The sequence below is a fragment of the Solanum lycopersicum genome, chromosome 7, assembly GCF_036512215.1.
Source record: "Solanum lycopersicum chromosome 7, SLM_r2.1".
NCBI lineage: Eukaryota > Viridiplantae > Streptophyta > Magnoliopsida > Solanales > Solanaceae > Solanum > Solanum lycopersicum.
The window spans coordinates 61,813,913-61,833,944 of record NC_090806.1 but is presented as its reverse complement, the minus strand read 5'-3'; the positions used below and the strand labels follow the sequence as shown (position 1 = coordinate 61,833,944).

The 20,032-nt window shown below is 32.3% G+C and overlaps 3 protein-coding genes across 3 annotated transcripts; 1 reads left to right on the top strand and 2 right to left on the bottom strand.

Moving 5' to 3' along the window:
- Positions 1–2,418: 2,418 nt before the first annotated feature.
- On the bottom strand, positions 2,419–4,316 carry LOC101246070 (peroxidase 3-like). The gene is made up of 4 exons (XM_004243477.5): positions 3,601–4,316; positions 3,324–3,521; positions 3,089–3,251; positions 2,419–2,985 (listed from the first exon to the last, which is right to left on the bottom strand). The coding sequence occupies exons 1-4, from the start codon at positions 3,814–3,816 to the stop codon at positions 2,567–2,569; spliced, it is 996 nt and encodes a 331-aa protein (XP_004243525.1). The 5' UTR covers positions 3,817–4,316; the 3' UTR covers positions 2,419–2,566.
- A 2,822-nt stretch (positions 4,317–7,138) lies between these two features.
- LOC101246360 (uncharacterized) lies at positions 7,139–9,545 on the top strand. Its single transcript, XM_004243479.5, has 2 exons — positions 7,139–7,283; positions 8,687–9,545. Exon 2 carries the CDS (start codon positions 8,711–8,713, stop codon positions 9,140–9,142), a length of 432 nt encoding a protein of 143 aa, XP_004243527.1. The 5' UTR covers positions 7,139–7,283; positions 8,687–8,710; the 3' UTR covers positions 9,143–9,545.
- Positions 9,546–9,971: 426 nt separating this feature from the next.
- On the bottom strand, positions 9,972–16,775 carry LOC101246839 (serine/threonine protein phosphatase 2A 59 kDa regulatory subunit B' gamma isoform). Its single transcript, XM_004243480.4, has 2 exons — positions 14,102–16,775; positions 9,972–10,649 (listed from the first exon to the last, which is right to left on the bottom strand). Exons 1-2 carry the CDS (start codon positions 15,368–15,370, stop codon positions 10,281–10,283), a joined length of 1,638 nt encoding a protein of 545 aa, XP_004243528.2. The 5' UTR covers positions 15,371–16,775; the 3' UTR covers positions 9,972–10,280.
- Between the last annotated feature and the right edge of the window lie 3,257 nt (positions 16,776–20,032).

The following is a 20,032-nucleotide window of genomic DNA, read 5'->3' as shown; positions in this document are numbered from 1 at the left end:
TCTGTCTTCTAGGCTAACGTGTGTTGACAATTTTTCAATGATAGTGCCACATAGACCGAAAAGGAATAGAAAATTATTTATAAAATAAGTTTGAGAAAATAATACAAGTGTGTCTCTGAAATTTCGGACATAGATGAACGAATATTCGTACATTTTCCCTTTTATATATACATAAACTACCTATTTACCAAACATTATATAAATAATATAAAATAAATACATAAATAACGTATTTCTTATCCGCCTATAAATCAATCGTAATTTGGTATTTGTACGAACTTATCCATTTAATAATAGGAGACTTGAGCTACTCAAAATTTTATCATAAACATAAGTTGGTAGCCTAGGAAAACTTTCAATATTATTTTATCACTCTCTAGTCTCTTCGTCTTTTTTTTTTTTTAATTTTTTACTTGATATGTTTATGACCAAAGTTTAGAAAATATTTTTGATATATTTCAAATATCTTTATTTAATAACCACATAAATTTATAGATATTTTTTAAAATTATATGTCAAATCAAAATCAAATAAATAAATTAAAGTAAAAAAACAGTTATAATTAAACTCTAGTTAATTTAATTTTAACTAAGATTAGTAAACCTATCTCATGTCAAATAGAAAATTAACTAAGATTAGTAAACCTATCTCATGTCAAATAGAATTAGTTGAGGAGTATTACTTACCATATATATATATTTGAATTCATCAAGTATCAATATTTAGCGCTCTCAAAGTATACATTATCAATTGCTCTACTCTTTTCTTTTTTTGGCCTAGTAGCTCTCACCCTTTTGCTCCCCATTAATCAATCCGAAGTGAGAGTTGCTTGCCCTCTCGTATTAATTGCTTAATTCGAAGTGAGAGGTACTTATCATCTGAGCAACTTCCAATTTCACGTTGAATTTTTTGATTTTTTTTTTGAGAAAAAATGGAGTCCCCTGGTTTCATAGCCCGCCTCATATCTTTCGTTGTGCGAGTGCAATCGTACCCACAACTTTTCCGGCATTATATGCGAGTGATAACGGATTATTCAACAAAAAAATTGGGTTCTGCTGCTGTACATTCCGAATTGAATACTCTATTCCAATTCCATCCCGATTTGCAAACTGAGTATACAAATATCGTTTCTACGAATTCTACATCTTCTGAACAATCACTAAACAAGCCTGATATGGAACTTTTGAAGCCCTGCATTTATTATATGAACAAAGTACAGAATCGTTTTGCTGATGAACGGGGTGTTATTACGGCGTATTTGGACACCATTAGATCATTGAAGGAAGGTAATCTTTGTGATGAAGAGGCATATAGCGCAATTGCGAAAATATTTGGTGAGGAAAATCAAGATTTGATAGATGAATTTGAATTCCTGATTATGGATAAAAAGGAAACTAGAAACAAGAAGAAGAAGAATTCATCATCAAGTAGTAATAAGAAAACACTTGATGATTTACGACGTTCCGAGGTAATGGAAGATGAGATGTGTGAAGTTGATGTTGACTTAGCACTTGGAAAAAGATGCGTGGAATGTATAAACATGTTGATGAACAACTCAACAGATGATGAAGAGCGGAAGCAAATAATCAATATCGATGGGAATTTGAGGGCTACGAGCCTCGGTTACATTAGGAAAATATACAAAAAAGAAGATTCCTCTATTCTAACAAGACTACGGGAAGATCCAACAAGTGTTTTGCCTGAAATTTTGGAAAAATTGACTTTGAAACAAGACGAACTGAGCAAAAAGTGGAGTGATATTCATGAGAAGAGAGAGAATCCGATATACTCATTACGTAAATTAAGGAGCATAGTATGATTAATTCCACTGATTTTTTTTAAAAAATATTTGCTCTGTTTTCTCTATTCTTAGACCTAATATATTAATTTTGATTATTCATTTTGACAAATACAATATAAGAATATTTGGAAAAGATTATTTTAAGTTGCATTGTAAACCACTCTTGCCACAAATAGATTATTTATTGCAGTATCAGATTGTAAAGTAAGAATGAAATTTATCCTTTATTTTGTTTTTTTTCATTTATTTGGATTTTTTCCGTTTTCAACTCTTTTGTTAAAAAGGATCCTAAGGAAATCATGTGGGACAAAGTTCTAAATGACATATATAATTAATAATATAAGCAAAATTCTTAGTTGGTGCTTTCATAGGATAAAATAATTAACTCAATTTAATTATTTTTTTGATCCACCAATTGAATTGAATAAATAAATAATACATTGTTAATAGTAAATCCTAACAATTATCTGGATCCAGGAGAAACTTTCTAAACAAAATCAGTTTACTTTTAAGAAATTCGGCTTTCTCTATACCATGTATAAAAGTTGCTTGTTTTTTTTTTTTTTACTTTTAGGAAAGAATCTCTTCTAGGAAAGGCTGCATTATACATAAAGCTCTTCTTGGAATCTTAGCTTTATTTCAAGAAAACGATCATATCGGAATAACTACAAAAAGAAATGATACATGTTATCCCGAATCATTCACACAGAGATTACATACAAAATACGAACACACGAATATTGGAATTTGGGAAAAAGACAGCTCTTAACTATTCACAACTGCACAGTGCTTCCTAATCTCACCAGCAGAGCCGGTCTTGACCTCAATCTTTCCCATTTTCTCCATTGCTACACCAAACTCGGCATAGAATTGTTCCAGTGATCCTTGTACTAACTGGTTGATGAATGACTTTGTTGTCGCACTTGTTGTCAAGGCTGCATCAGATTGGAATAGCCCTCTTCTCTTGAGCACAAGCTGGAAGTAGCTAAGATCAAATTTACTGGAGCTTCCAGGATCCATTTCGACAATTGTGGTGTTGTCATTGATGGATTTGCATTTCTTCATCTTAAGAATAGCTGCATATTCGCTGTCTAGAGATGGATCTTTTTTACCCCAAACTCCAGTAAAATTGTATAAACGTGATGAAAATGACGGACAGTGAGAGACTCCAATGGTATGTGCACCTAATAGAAAATTGTACATAGTAACAATGATTTTTGTGAGAGTATGGAAAGTTTTAACATAGGATAAGCAGAAATGAGCGCGGATGTACTAATTTAAACTTACCAGACAATAGTACCAAGTCTTTTAGGTCAAGACCCTTGCTGGCAAAAGACGTCTGGAGACTGGAAAAGTTACTTGTCGGAGGAGGGATGTTTGCCAAGGCTTCCGAGGCGTTTGATATTCTTCCATCTCTTCTACCAGTTGGAACCTTCCAGTAAGGGCCTCCCTGCATAAAAAGGAAGACAAGATTAGGAACATATTTTTCAGCCCGCAATATGGTTAAGAGTTTTGTACTTACTGTGACCACAACAGAGTCTCTAGCAACCAAGGCAACAATATCCGCACATGACACAACTCCAGGGCATTCAGCTTCCAATGCTTTCTTCACACCATCGATAAATGAGAAGCCTCTCAGCGTTTGATTAGGAACAGCCACTTTTTCAGTCTGGTTTTTAGTGCTCGAAGTGAAATTCAGGAGTACAGAACCATCACAACCCTGTTAAGAACCCAATAAAATAAAATCAGAATTATCACTTTAAGAACTGCACTCTTCATAAAATGAGGTATATACTTGCCCTGACAAAGCAATCGTGGAAATGCATTCTGAGCAACGCAGGTGCAAGAGACGGAGCCTTTGGGATTTGCTTATACACATAATCTTGAATTATCTTTTCTGCTTGCGGACAGCTCTTTGCATAGAAGTTGAGCTGCAACTGACCATAGCTAGAACCAACTATTCCTAGTAGTATACACAACACTAGAAGATTACCCAAATCGCCAAATTTAGCCATTTATATTACTTATTACTTATTTTTGCAACTTTTGAAAGAGATATTTTTCTTTGTTGGAGATGCTACACATATGAACTCCAAAAGGATTGAAACGAATTTATAAGCACATTGCTTTAGCTAACTTGCATTAGTTTAAGAAAACAGGTTTGTTAGAGTCTATCTCTTTCATTCTATGAGGTTAATATGTCATGATCGTATTAGACACCTTAAACAAATAAACACTAATTTGACAATATCATTTTTGTTACCTGCTCCTGGAGATTATAGCTACCTTCATAATGGTGCCGCTACCAAAAAAAATAAAAAATTAGTGGCAATAAATATACACATTAACAAAGATTATTAAAATCTTTATCGGCATTAATTAATTGTCATTCGATCAAATATTGTTATATGCTCTAGAGACATTGCTTAAAATACATATTTAGCGGCAATTAACCTCTTGTTATTATTGTCTAAATAGAGTAAAAATTAAGCTTTTTTTTTTGTATATTATTGTTAAATTCATGGATGTAGAGGCCATTTCATTATTGTTTTTTGTTGCGTGTATTAAGAGATAGTATAAGGTATTTGGTATCAGTAGTTCAATGTGCGAATCAAAATATGTTAGTAATAATTCAAAGTCTACAAAAAGTTGGAACATAAATGTATTAAAATGTAACAACTTCACCAGAAACCACCAACCTTAAAAGTAATTGTATGAAATAATATAATAATATTTATAAAGAACAGTGACATTAAAAAGCTACATAATTAAATGGAGGGAATCAAATAAAAGCATGAAATTAAATGATAAGAACATAAACATATGCTAAATTCAAGAGAAAACAATTTACAGAAATGTAAATTGGAATTAGCTATATGCTAGTGATTAGACAAATTAAGAAAATGGTCATAATGAAATCTTAAGCTAGTGAATATTTGATTCTAACTAAATATAAAATCGATAATAGATTGATTGATTAACTAAAAAACAAAATATAATAAGAATTGAATTATAAGTAGTTCAATTAAGAAATTTTAGTCGAATGGTTTTGAATTGCATGGAAATAACATTTATAAAGTAAGTAGTAGTACTTAATAAAATCAAACAATTGACACTTTGAATTAGGAGAACTAAATTGGTCAATAAGGTGTCACTAATTCTGTAAAGTGATTCAAACTTTATTTACACCAAACAAAAGAGGTTAATTTGATCAAATATTGTGAAAAATATTTTAAAGAGCGATAATAATTTTCTTAATGAAGTAGTAATAATAAGTTGAATAAATGACATACTAAATTCATTATCTTCTCGCTATTCATGCTTCATCTCATCTCTAATCACCTCGAACCCCAACTAAACCTTTTGCATCACTCTACCTTCTTACTATTTTATTAGATTATATATAATTAATTATTCATATTTTACTTATTTATCAAATACTTTAAAAGAGAAGAGTATATATTGAAAACAATTTCAAACTCAATGTGAATTATTAGTTTTATTCCTGAATTACATATTGACAACCTTAAAACAATCATTTACTTGATTAATTAAAGTTAAATACACCCCTAAATATGCAATATGAATGAAATACATCCTTAAATTTTCATTAAGTTAACCGATATTTTCAATACTTCTCTCGACTTTTTATTAAAAGTCGCATACTCCTACATAAGGGTGTTCATTCTTTGGATAAAAATCGATTCAAATTGAAAAATCAAACCAAATTGATTTAATTTGAATTTTGATTTGGTTTGGTTTTAGATTGTTATGAACTGATAGTATTTGGTTGGTTATGATTTTGTTAAAAAAATTGAAGAAATAGCTAAACCGAACCAACAAGTTATATACATAAATTTTATTATTATACATACACAATATTTATATTCATAAACAAGTTTAAAGATTTTATATATGTTCCATCAAAATTTATTTATAATTTACTTATGAAATAAAAAAGAGTTCAAGGTGAGAACATTTTTCTTATTAGTTTCATGTATATGAGTGTCTATCGAAATTCTTTGTGGACTGAAAATGTCATTGTTTCTTCCTTCTAATGCCAAAATAGTGAATTTTGAAATTTTATTAAGTAAATTCAATTATCGAAAGTTTTGTAATGACATTCATTCTAACTATTTTTTCGTTTGAATGGATTGTTATCACTTTTTTCAAGTTTTGAATGAATTGTTTCTTTTATTTTTATGAATGGTTGATAACCGAAGAGCCGAACCAAATCAAACCAAAATCAAAAAATAACCAAATCGATAAATGTACATTATATTTGGTTTGGTTTGATTTTTTGATAATTTTAAAACCGATTAAATTAATTTGATTTTAATTTTGATCAATAACCGACCCAAACCAACCCTACGAGAGTTTGAGATTATTTGTTATGTAATGTGACAGAACAGAACATGGTGTTTCCAAGTTTAATTTAGGTCCAACCCATCGGTGGCCCTCTAAACTTGGCATCAATTTTCACTTAGACACTTCAATTAGGCGATGTTCATTTTAGACACCTCATGTAGGGTTCTGTTGTGTCATTTTGATACTTTTCTGACAATAAACAAAAACTAAACGAGAGTGTAATACACTTGTTAATGTCGTGACAAACAATCAATTAAATAATTACATGTGTTATTTTCAGTTAAAAATAATTATAAAATCTATTTAGTAAATAAATTTAAAATATTATTCTAAGAAAATCTCTTTTGTGCTTTTTCAAAAGAAATTATTTTTTTCTGTTACTATTTTTCATATTTATTCATCTTTTTTGTTTTTAGTATTGTTTTTTGAAAAGAAAAGAGGGAGAAAAAGAAAGGAGAGAATAAATATGAAATATGAGTGTTGGAATTTTTTCGGCAAAGAATGGAGGGAGGTGATGATAGACTTAAATAAGTAATACAATGAAGAAGAAGAAAATGACTCAAAACGAATTTGAATAAAATATTTGACCTTTATTGAAGGAATTTAAGCTTGAAAAAAAGATAGGGGGTAATGATTTGAAAAATGGAGAAGAAGAGAGAAAATAAAATAAAAAATGGCTAAATTAAGTCTTTGACGCGCTATTGTTGAGTGTATCACATTCACTTTGACATATCATCAAAAAGTGTCAAAATGACACAACGAACCCTACAACTTATATGAGGTGTCTAAATGAAAATTTATGTCAAATTTAAAAGGTCAAATGGATTTAGCCTTTAATTTAAGATGAATACTTTTAAGATTATCAATAATTTAATATCAAAACTAATAATTTGTGTCTAAGTTAGAAAGTGTTTTCAACTATTTGTGTCTTTTCTCAAAATGAAACGTTTAGGTGACTCTATAGTCTATACTCGTCTGGTTGGATAAGATAAAAGGGACAATTCCGATAAACCCTCAAAACACTTTACTCTGTTCTTCAAGGGTTTTAGAACCAATCTTCCAATCCTCTGCTTCATCTTGCTTTTTGCTTCTACAAAATCTAAAACGAAAACTGGTAAGAATACATCTTCTATTAATTCTCTTTTAAATGGTAGATGCGTTCATTTCATGAATCGATTTTTAATTCTTCTAACATTATGTTTCTATTGAGTGGATGAATGTCATTTTGGTTGCCAATTTTTCTCCCTTTTCGTTTTTGTTCATAGCTTGGATAGATGGGAACCCTTTTCTGCATAAATGTTTCGATTCCAGTTTGTATGAAGTAAAGGTGCTTCACATGTATATTTTGCATTTATGGAGGATCAGTAGTTAAGTTGATAGAATTTATTTGAAATGTGATAAATGAAAAGTATAACAAGAATTGGTATTTTCCAAAAGGAGAAATGAGCACTTGAGCTGAGGCTCTTTTGGAAAGAGACTCTCTACCTCCGCCAGGTAGTACTCTCTACTTTCCCCACACACACCCACACTACAAGAAAAGTATGAATTACATTGAGATTTTCCTGAAAATCAGGATGAATTTTTGCAGGAAAATAAGTTTCCTACGTATTTTCATACTAATCCTAGGAAAATCCCATGTAATTCACAGTTTTCTTGTAGTGCCACTTGGTGTGATTTCATTGGATATGTTGTTGGTGGTGGTGGTGTCTTCCAAAATGAAAAGACTATGAGTATAAGAGGATGTGACAATTTTGTTGGAAGCGATTGTGAAATTCGGTAAATATTTCATGTTTGTGGTTGCTAGAACTGCTGCTGGAAACCTGAAACTCTACATATTTTTTTTTATGCGGTGCTTCCCAATGTGTCAGTTTGATACCGTCTGATGCTACGCAGCAAAATTGGTCTTGAATGGTCTATAACTTAAATTATCTCGTCTTCTTTTGGAAACAAAGAGACCAACCAATTTCTTTGCTCTTTCAAGAGAGCCTGAAATCAGTGGCCAACATCATATTATTGTGTCAAGAGTGTCGAGAATATATTGTTTATCCACTTTATTTATCATTTTACTTGTATCTACGGTATAATTTCCGACAAAGGGTGTCCAATTGGACACCTTGACATGAGTGTAGCTACGCCCAGGCAGTTAGTGTGTGTGTGTTTATATAACACTTGACTAAACAGATTTGAGATGGCTGCAGAACTTGCTATAAAATGTTCCAGATATGTGGTATTTGTTAGTTGGTAATACCTTCCTTAACCACAAATGAGAAAACTTGAAAGAAGTGCAAATTAGGGCTGTGAAAGTGCTTTTTTATTGAGATGTCTACTGGATGCATCATAATTCATATATCTTGCAAAATATTTGTGTGTTGTTGTGCGAGTAATTCTACATACCTGCTTTTCTCTCGGACATTGTTTTGAAGGATACACAGTGATTGCTTGTATTTAATTGATTTTCTTTGAACTAACTCCTGTTAACTTTTTGTAGCCGAGGCTGACTCATTTTTCTTGTGATAGCAATACAAATATCGAGGGTGTCGTATGGCGAGTCTCATAACTATGCCTGCTTTAAGCCACTTATCCACCAACACTATCAGCCTAGAACGAAGAAATTTATGTGCATCCTCCAGGAGACGTCGAGGAGTTAGGGCAATGATGACAGAAAAACCACTGGAGGAGCTGTATCATGTGAGAGTAGAGAGAAATGTGACAAAAGATCGACTAATGGAGCTTGGTGTTCAACGATGGTCAATGTGGAAAACCGGCAAATGCAAGTTACCTTGGGATTGGCATGTAGACCAGTTGGTTTACATTGAAGAAGGTGAGGTAAGGGTTGTACCTGAAGGAAGCAAAAGATTTATGCAGTTTGTAGCAGGCGACCTTGTCCGCTATCCAAAATGGTTTGAAGCTGATCTCTACTTTAATGACTTCTACCAAGAGCGATATAGATTTCAAGCATATGGAGATGACTAGTGAATCAATTTCCTACAACTAGGCTCTTAATTCCCGGGCTTCTAGTTACTGCACTTGCTAGTTATCTGTTTCATAAGCATATTTAGATTGCTGTTGTAATACAAATGGTAGAACATGGTCTTTCTAAATGGTAAGGTGGCCAGATAACATTCAATCCATTAGTGGTACGAATGATTTATCTTTTCACCGGCCAATTCCGACATAGATCTTGACTACAATCTTCCGTCATCTCCTCTCTGGATGATAAACGTTTTTTTTTTCGGCCACCAGTTAGTAAAAAGATACTGCAACCTGTTTCTTCATCATCATTGTTACATTGGAAGATTTGGTCGGTATGTATTGTCAGTTAAAATACCAACACTATTGTCATTTATCAGTTACTTTGAGATTGTTTTTCAAGCAAGAGTACTCTGCACAATGCATATGGTTTTTATGTTTAAGCTGTATTTTTTCTGCTAAAATGGTGGGAAAAGCCTCAAGATAAGAAACAGTATAACTTGGAGAAAATTTGAAGAAGGAACGAAAAAAAATTGCTATTCGTGCAATCAAAGCTCACACAGAGTGAGTTTCACGGTAGAATTTGGAACTCTACCTTGGTGAGTATACTTCGATGACATAGCCAAAAGAGTGGCCAGTGGGCACTATATCATCGAGCTAAACTAGCCATGTGAGCCAGTTCAAGGTCCCAAATGTATAATCCAGAGACATCAAATCATCATGTAAATACCAATCACCAAACCCTGATATTTCCAGACCTTCACAAGTTCCTGAATCAATCAGGGAAGAACCCATAGATGCTAATTGTTGAATTGCAGAAAAAGCATAACAGTACCAAAGTAATATTTCTTTTTTTGATAAATATAACGAAATGACTATTTATCAGAAATCCCAAGAGCCACTAGATCTGAGACCTTAAATATTTATAATACAAAAGCAATGAGTCGAGCACCTGCCCCCCTTCTCACAGGCCAAAAAGAGCATAAATGGAGAAAAATCTAAGAGAAATTTGGTATCCACAAAAACCATTATCACCTTCATCATCTTGCTGCTAAGCTTAACACGCCATGGATATGGGCACCAAGTAACAAAATACAATTCTGGGGCCTTCATCTATGGTTCCAACTACCCAAATTTGTTGTTAATTGGTGGTGCTGGCAATGACAACAGAGGAAGCAAGTCTTGAGATGAGCACAGCTTCATTACTCACAAAGTTGGATGCTGCTATATCTTCTAAGCGTTTCCAGGTCAGTTCACGCTTCTCCTGTGTCTCCTTATCTTTTCTCTCATCTTCTTTGAATTTCTCCAAACACTCATCAAAAAGTGCTTGATCAGCATCTGAAAAGATCTTCCTTACGTTCAACGTCAGACTTTGAACAGCTTGGTTCCAATGACCACGGGTGTTTTTCTCCAAGAGTGGAAAAATTAAGGGTAAAATCACTTCACGATTCTGAACGATAAGATTTCTTATGTGATCGTTATTCCACAGGAACAGAGCACGTTCAGCTACCTGCCAGTTTATGGAAAATGGAGACATTCAAGAGTAGAATAGACTTAACACAGATAATGATTCCAGAAATAACAAGTAGACAATCTGTTTCTAACAGGAAAGATAGTTAAGGTTTATTATGAGGTTTCTTGCAAATAAGAAGTCAGTGTATACATTTACCAGTTTTTTTTAAAAAAAAAAGTGTATTTGGACATTTCTCCAACATAAAATTAGGTAACTTTGCAGGGGTGAACTACATAAATTATCATTCTGTTCACAAAGAATGCATGCTGCTTGATATTGTCCCTCCAGATTCCAGCGATTAACTTATGAGATAAAATCCATTAAGAATGAGACTTGGAATCATACTTCAGATAAATCAAGAAAATGGATAAATGGCACTGTTAAAAGAATTAGGACACCTAGTAGAACAATATAAATGGATAATGAGCAAAATATGAATGAGGCGTAGCGGCAAAAGCATTTGAATAACAATTTATAAGATTTTTTAGATTGATCACTGGAAAAAGAAAGGGAAGGCCAAAATATCCAAGGTAAGCTATTCAGATCTAAATTTAAAGTGGTCTTTCTACAAGGTAAAACTTTATTGATGTGGTGGGATAAATTCCAGGTAAATGAGGCTTTCTACAAATAGCACCAAAATCTATACCAGGGGGAGCTCATAGATGCCCCAAAAAGAAAGTACAAGTAAAAGGCAAACCAAGGAGCTAAGACTCTTGAATTTAAAACAAACCCTTAAAAATGAGATTAAAACTCAGATCGACCAGCTTGAATTGAAAAAAGAGACGGATAAAGATAACTGACTTATATACTGTACCAGATCGGGGACTTGTTAGTGAAAGCCTTTAGATTCAAGCCTTAAAATAGAAATCTTTAAAAATAAAAAATCAGATCTCAGATTGATATCTTTAAATGCTTGACACATAAAAAGAATGTCGACAAGGAACGAAAGTATCAAAGATGGAAGGACGGAAGATCCATACCATTTATTTTACTAGAAGAGGTGCAAGGAGAGTGATCAGAAATCCATGTGAGGGTTCAATTGCTTGAAACTGGAAATCATTGTCATACCTGTTTTTTTATTGAACTAAACAAGGAGTATGTCTGAAACTGGCAATGTAATACTGTGTTCAATTCCTTCTCTCTTCTTTTTTTTGAGATAAAGGTAATTCCTGTGTTCAATTCCTTTGTTTGGCATTCTACAGAAGGAGAATGGAAGTGGGGTCTAGGAAGGGTAGAGTGTACGCAAACCTTACCCTACCTCAGACATAAAGAGGTTGCTTCCGGCAGACCCTCGGCACTTGTTCCAACCAGATTTTAGAATCTTGTTTCCATTTTACTCACTCAAGCAATTCCACATACTGACTAGATTTGGCATTATGCATTTACTTCTTTTTTCTTTGGGATATCTTTCCTAGTTAACCAGAAAAACATAAAGGTATTCCCTTTTCCTCTATAACTGGAACGGTGTTCCACTTAAATTGACACACTATCAACCTTAAATACTAGAGAACATCAGAATGGAACTGTGGAAACTCAACCAAGGATCTATAACAACACATAAATCGCAAAGGAGATAGGACTCTGACAGCATGTTGTTGCTATAGAACTCATAAAACCCTAAAAGAAATATTTTTATGGGAATAAAGAAAACACCAAATACTACTTACTGTCCCGTTTTCCCACATAGATTTGACTCATCCACCCATGAGCCATGGCAAGCAATACTTTTACATTTCTCTTACTAGTTTGCGTTTGAAGTTATAATGCAAGCATCTTCATCAGCTTTCCTTCTATTTCCAAAAGGCTATATACACCCTCTTTCTCATTTAATACTACCTGCTTTCTTTCATACGTTCATTTTGAATTGGAAGTCTTACCTGCTTTCTATTTTACTCCATCTGTCCATCATAGCAAATTAACTTCTTTTATAAATGCCAAAATTAACATTTCCTATCATGGCAATACTCTATAGAAAGTAGTAGCAATAATAGTAGTAGCGCAGTTACAGTACAGTAGTAGTAAATTGTTCTAACTTCTGCCCAAAATTGCACAGCTTCTCGTATCCAAGATGTGAAAAGCTGGTGAGCTGAACACCTCATGTGGCTTTAATCAAACTTCTTTGGTGACAACAAGGAAAAAGACATACACGCTGAAACTCAAGAAAGGAACTTGTGTCTTAAGTTCTCAATATAGTAACCGGAGAATAACAAGGAAATTAAAATTTATATTCCACCTCCCATGAATGGCCATAACCGAGAATCATCCTTGATCAATCTTTTCTGCCCATTGCTGGAAAACTAATGTTATAAGTAAAAATAGAAGCATGCAAATAGTATCTGTTGAAACCATCCATCAACATATAATATACCTAGGTTAATGGATATAGACTTGATCCTTATCGGGAAAAAGTAACTATAATTGAAGTCTTCGCATCACAAATAGTTCCTGAATAATCTCTCTCTGTGTGTGTGTTTGTGTGTGTGACAGTTAACCTGTGTGTCTGTCTATTGGTACATAAGAGATCCCTAAACTCTAACAACCTCCTGAGGCAAGCAGTGACAGCTTAAAGTGACTCTGATCATTTTCTCTATACTTGGTCAATCTACAAATCTTTTAATATAGACTCTTCAGTAAACAAAGCTTGATAGCTAGACTGGTTAATCTCTGTTTCCAGGCACATATTTCCGGCAATTTGCTAATTTGGTTTGAGCTATATTTGATGTCTAACTGATTTGCAACAGTAATTAACATTTTAACTCAGCCTAATTGTTTGAAGTTGAAACTACTCCAGTTGTGTATCTAATTAAACTGAAGTCGACATCTCTATCTGTCCTTAACCTTTCATATGATTGACGATACATAGATATATCACTTGTCCAATCATAAGGAAAAGAAAATGATTATTAACTAAAAAAATGGTGACATGCATCTTCAGTCAGTCAAAAGAAAGTAATAACAAAATCCTTTTAGACCAAAAAAGAATACTAGAACAACAATAAACATACACCAGTATTTCAACTTTTTATGTTTCGCAGCGACCAGATATGTTCAGTACGCCAAATGGAATACCCCGTTATTTCTTCTGTATTATCTTTCAGAAATATAGTTTCATTTATGCAGATACTGAAGATATGTATCGTTCATTGCATAGACCAATCTCAATATCCAACAGCAAATTTGTCATTGGATCAGCTTATTCTAATAAATAAAATGAACAGATCAGTCATCATCCTCTCCTCCAAATATTTACTGAACCCAAATTCCAATCTGAGAATTCAAAGCACGGGAAACCCAAAGGAGGTCTTTACCTAATGAAGCATCAAACTGGAAAGATAGTTTGAGCTTCAAATTGCCTAGAAGATGGAAGGTAAAAACAGGGAGCAACCAAATATAAACTCAGAAGTTCGACCTAGCAAAAGATGGGAATCAGCAGAATCAGAATACGGTACCTGAAAATGAGAGCTGTTGAGACAACGACCAATCTGACGGAACAAAGGGACCATGCACCGTTGAAACTCTGCAGCTTGGGTAGCTTCCAGAACCTCCTCCAACTCACCAAGAAACATGACCTCCTTGCTACTATTGGTGACTGGCCAGTACTTCAGAAGTCCTCTGATCACGATGTCTGACAACTTAAAGTCTTTCTCCACAAACTGTGTGATACAATACATGAGTTGTTGGTGGTACATGGCTGCGCATTTAGGTTTGTGAAGGGGAATCAATGCACGGACAAGAAAAAGCTTGTGCTCTTCCTTTAAAGGCAGAGCAAATCCATTGATTATACTGCCCAAGATCTCCAGCAATTCTGCAATTCCATTGTGCTTCTCAGTCTCAAAGATAAAACGGTAAAATATATTATTTATGGCTTTCCTGATAAATGGCCTATGCACCATGAACTTCCCATATACACGATGAAGAATTGTTTTCAAGTACTCACGCTCCCGTTGGTCCTCTGAATCAAACAGTTCAAGCAATCTCAAGACAAAAGAGTGGTCAATGTATCTTTTTGCAAGCTTAGCATCCGTCTCCGATGAAGCCACAAATCGCAAAAGAAGTTCATAAACAACCTGAAGGTGAGGCCACGAGGGTTCCATCGTGGGCTCATCCTCTTCTGGATCAAACATATCCAGTAGCCCGTTGTCATGATTAAACGAAGGTAATGTCCTAAACAAATTGGCAGCAACCATTTTCGTTAATTCTTGCATTGTGACTTCATTAAACTTGGAACTCACAGCTGAAATATAATCAACTAATTCAAGCAATGTCTGCCTCTTGACATCCTTCTCCTTCACATTCTTCGTCGGGTCACCAAAATCAAACAGCACGCAACACATTTGTAATTTCCTAATTAAAAGATTTTGCTTTTCTGAACCTAGGGCATCTCGAAAACTTGGTAGAACCTCATAAGATAACACAGAGTTCGTAACTGGGGGTCCCACCTGTCCATTAACCCGAACTGATTTTTTTCCTTGATTCGGCTTCACCGGGACATGATTCCCATTACTAGTAAGCTCAGACATACCAGAACTTGTTGACTTTAATGTTTTCCCCACATTTCCCAATCCCTTTGAGTTACTACTACTATCAGTAACACCATAACGGTTGGAATTAGAGTTCACCGATGAGAATGGTGAAACTTCATTCTGACTCGAATCGTTAGGAGATGATGATGATTTTGACGGCTTCCTAGGAAGCTTCCCCAAAATCTGCTTAATCATGTCCACAACCCAACCCACACACCCCAACTCTAGTCCACACTAGAAATTCACAAAATGTAGAGGATATACACTGCTAAAATTGCAACCCTATACGAAAGTAATCCTATAAATTGAAACAAACCACAAACTTAACAAGCCATACCTTGATGAATTAGCGAGAAATTCAAAGCAGTTATCGAAATGGCTCGAATTTCCAGTCCGGAATTTGAAGATACATCCTCGCCGAAATATTTATGGCCGTTAGGGTTTGCGATCGGCGTAATGAAGAAAATGGATTTTGCCAAGGAATTTGAATTTGGAAAACCCTAGAATTTTGAACTGGAGAGTGATAAAAAGGGAAATGATGAAATAAAATTTATTTTATTTCTTTTTATATAGAGGGAGAAAATTTATATGGCGATGAAAGCAATAGTGCACGAACACAACATAGGGCCCAAAGACACATTTTTAATAGGTAAAAAAAAGACATATATACTATCGAATTATCATAAGTGGTATGTAGATATTTGTGACATAAGTGTCATCCAAAGCTAGAGCATAGGGTTGTGAATCGTTTGGTTCAATTCGATTTTAAAGTTTATCAATTTGACTTATTGGTGATCGATTTGGAAAGATGTTAAATCGTTATAGAACCATTAAAATATTAGCTTATTGTTTATTGATTTTTGGTTGTTATCGGTTTAATCATTAAGATTTGACCCAAAAAAATTAAAAATGACTTAGAAACAAGGTGACAAACCAAATAAATCATGCATATGAGTTCACAAGTTATATCTTTCTAAAAATCAAACACTTTTACATTATAGAGTAACCAATTGTTTGAGACAACCACAAATAAAAGTAGGAAATCAAATTCTAAGTCAAGGATTTTATATAAAAGATAGTATAAATATAATTAAATAATTTACTATCGGGTTATCGGTTAACCCATTAAGAAAAAATCTCAAACTGTTAAGAATCGATAACCGATAACAAAAAAAATCAAAATTGTCATCAAAAACGATAAATCATTAAACCAATACTAATAAATCAATAACTTTTTTTTAATTCGGGTTATTGATTTCGATTCGATTTTGAACAGCCGTACTAGAAAATATATGTTCTTCACTCCAACGAAAGACTAAATAGGGACACGTACACAATCTTATCAGTCCATTCGATATTTAATAAACGTTGAATCAATGGATAAGATTTTGGCACGTGTATGTCCGTTAGTATAAAAGGTATATATGTTCTACTTTTTAGATGGCAAGGACGCCAATGTTTCAAAAGTATGACGGATGGTATCTGCATACCATTTACAATAATTCGGAGGTATATTTATCATTTTTTTTCTTTTTGATAAACAATTGTCTAAACTTGTGTAACCCATCATCTCATAGTATTTCAAATAATTCAAATTAAAAAAAAATCACGTCAAAGAAAATTCATAAAGTAGTGATAAAGAACACATAGTTAACCTATGATTATAGGTATAAACACGCCTATTACTATAGGGAAAATGTAAAAGTATCCCCAATCTATGCTCAATTTTCAGATACACAGTTATACTATATTAATGTCCTATTATCCCACTATAAATAATTTTTTACCCTTTTTTGATCTACGTGACATTATCTTTTGGCTCAGCTCGTGTTGACATTTTTTTCAAGCTACTGCCACATAGATCGAAAAAAAATAGAAATTTATTTATAAAATAAGTTCAAAAGATAATGGAACCTTAGTATAGTATAAAGTGTGTTCTAAAACTTTGGGCATAAATTGATTCTAGATGGTTCTGCAACACGTTTGGAACAAAATCAAAATATCTTCATTTTGAAATTCCATTGGACTCGACTGGAGTAATGTATTATAGGAATCAGCTTCTTTCAATCAAAGAGCTATTTCAACGATTCCCATGTTTGTAGTTCGAAAGGAAAAGGATCCCAGGAAATTTATTCGAACCTAATTCTTACTAAATTTTCTATTCCAATCAATGGCCTCTTCCTAGGTGATACTGAGGAGGGCCGGACCCGTTTTTTATTTGGTTCTCTCTTTACTGTTCAAAGAAAAAATGGTTTTGTTAAGTGTATACGCACTTTGTATGAGAAAGAAAGGATATAAACATAGTGGTTGTCTAACGAGATACTATTTCTCATTACTATATATATAAAAGCTATATCATTAGGGGGAAAGTTTGAAATGTCACATATACTCAAATATTAGTTGCATTTTAAGAAGTTATTTTCCTATTTAGGATTTGAGTCATTATCGATGAGTTTGACAAAATTTATATAATATCACATTATTGTCGTGATTTAAATTACGTTTCAAATTGTTAACGTTTTAACTATCATGACCTTTTCAAGACTACTACGAATTAGACTACCATAGATATAAAGTACATGACCATTAGCTTTCAAAGCCACCATCACACTAATCATTTTTTCAAACTTACATTAATATAAAAGTGTTATGTGAAATTAATTACATGTTTATTTATTTTGTGTAATGCTAAAAATAATATTTCTATTCTTTGTAAACTACGTTACAAAGATAATAACATTTTTGTAAACAAAAAAGAGAGTTTTTGTGAAATGTAATGTAATGGTCTTTAATGCCATTAACATTCACAATACGTTATACAAATTAACACTTCACTTTGAAACTTCTCTTTTGCAAAGCTGATATAAACATGACTTATTGTGAACATGAAGACACAACCAACAAAAAGGAAAAGAAAACATTTTCCTCCTTTCTTCTTATTCTTAGAGGTTTTTTGGGTAATTAATTTCGGGCAACCTTCAAACTTTCAGCTACGGGTGTACATATTTGAGAGTAATAGTGAAACCTTGGGGAGCGATCGGTTACCATGATTTGCACCGAAATCTAGTCGAAATTGCTTTCAAGGCAGTGGATTGCCACGACACATTGCTTGTGATAAGTGATTCTCTACTTTTTAATTCTAGTCCAATATCAATACTTAAGTAAGTAAAATCGCTTTCAAAGGCAGTGGCTTGTCACGAGGCATTGTTTGTGATAAACACTATTTACTACTTTTTAATTCTAGTTCAATATCAATATTGAAGAATTTATCCCAACATATTAATTATATCTAGTTAATTCTGAAGGTGTCGAATGCGTTGTAAAAATTACGAATTAAATTAAAATAAAGTGTACGGTTATTTATTTTTGATGCTCACATTAAATTTATTTTTGATGTTAAACGAAAATTTAAGTCCAACTTCGTATGTACACGGAGTTAAAAAATTTTGTCTACCTTTGAAACATTTTGTGTGAAGTATGCTCAAGGGTTCAAAGATGAGTCAGTTGAGTTATGAATTTCACCAATATTTTACAAGTATATGCATAGTAGATAAATTTCAGATATTCTACTATAAGTTATTGAGTTTGTTTTCTAAATTATCTGCACTACATGCTCATTTTGTAAAAAAAAGATCTATTTGATCAATAATAATATACGTCCAACGTAAATGTAATTTACGACAAATTACATATTGTAAAAATAAGTTAACTAATATAGAAGGATTTGAGTTGAACTGATTAAGTTATACCTTATTATTTGCTTTTGCTATATATTGAACAAGCTGATTTTATAGTAATGGGCTAAATTTTTAATTGAACTAAGCAATGAAGTAATTTTATTTGGAAAAATTACATCAACAAATACATTTTAAAAAATAGTTTCTGATTTTAGCGATATTTTTTATTTATTACTATTTACAGCAATATTGTGATAAATCTGTAATATGTATTAAAAACGAATTATGTATGCAATATATATATTTGAATTATAATTGTTTTTGAAATATATTATGTTTGTTTGGTAAAAAATTATCACATTGTATTATAAGTGTATTAAAATGTGTGATAAATGTATCATCCATCATTAAAACTTATATTATATTTGAATAATAAATTTATCTTTGTAATATAGATTAAACTTGCATTATAAGTAAATTAAAAATAATCAAGTGAAAAAAAAATGTTATCGCTATAAATGATAAATATTTTTTTATTGTAATATATTTATATAAATTTCCCTTTTTATTTTTACAAAACGTATTAAATATCGTCTTACACGTTCTATTATTTCTCTAAATATTTTAATATAAGTTTGTTCTTTTATGAGCACAAATATCATCAATTATTAAAGAGAATAGTGGGCAGACCCTAGATGATCAATTTGAAAGACTTTTAATGATTATATTCTTAAAAAACGTATTAAATATCGCCTTATACATTCAATACAATCTGAATATTTTAATATAAGTTTGTTCTTTTAGATTAATTATTTTTATAAAAAGTTTTTCATAAATAATATATTTTAGTGAAAGTGATTGTTACATATATAACTGCTCAATTGAGTGAATAAATCCTATGATATATGTATCCTATAATCATATTACTATGATTGACACTCATAGTAATAATTCAACACTAAAAAATTACTCAAAATAAAGTTTAAATTTCAAACATGAATTTTATATATAAACTTCAATCATTAACTTGTAAAAATATCAACAAATCTAACAAATTTATTTTGCAAAAATGATAATTTTCCATTAAATTTGTAGTCACTCCTTATATTTCAAACTCAAAACCCACTTCTCCAAAATATTTTATTTTAAATACAATAACTCATCAAACTCATACTTATAT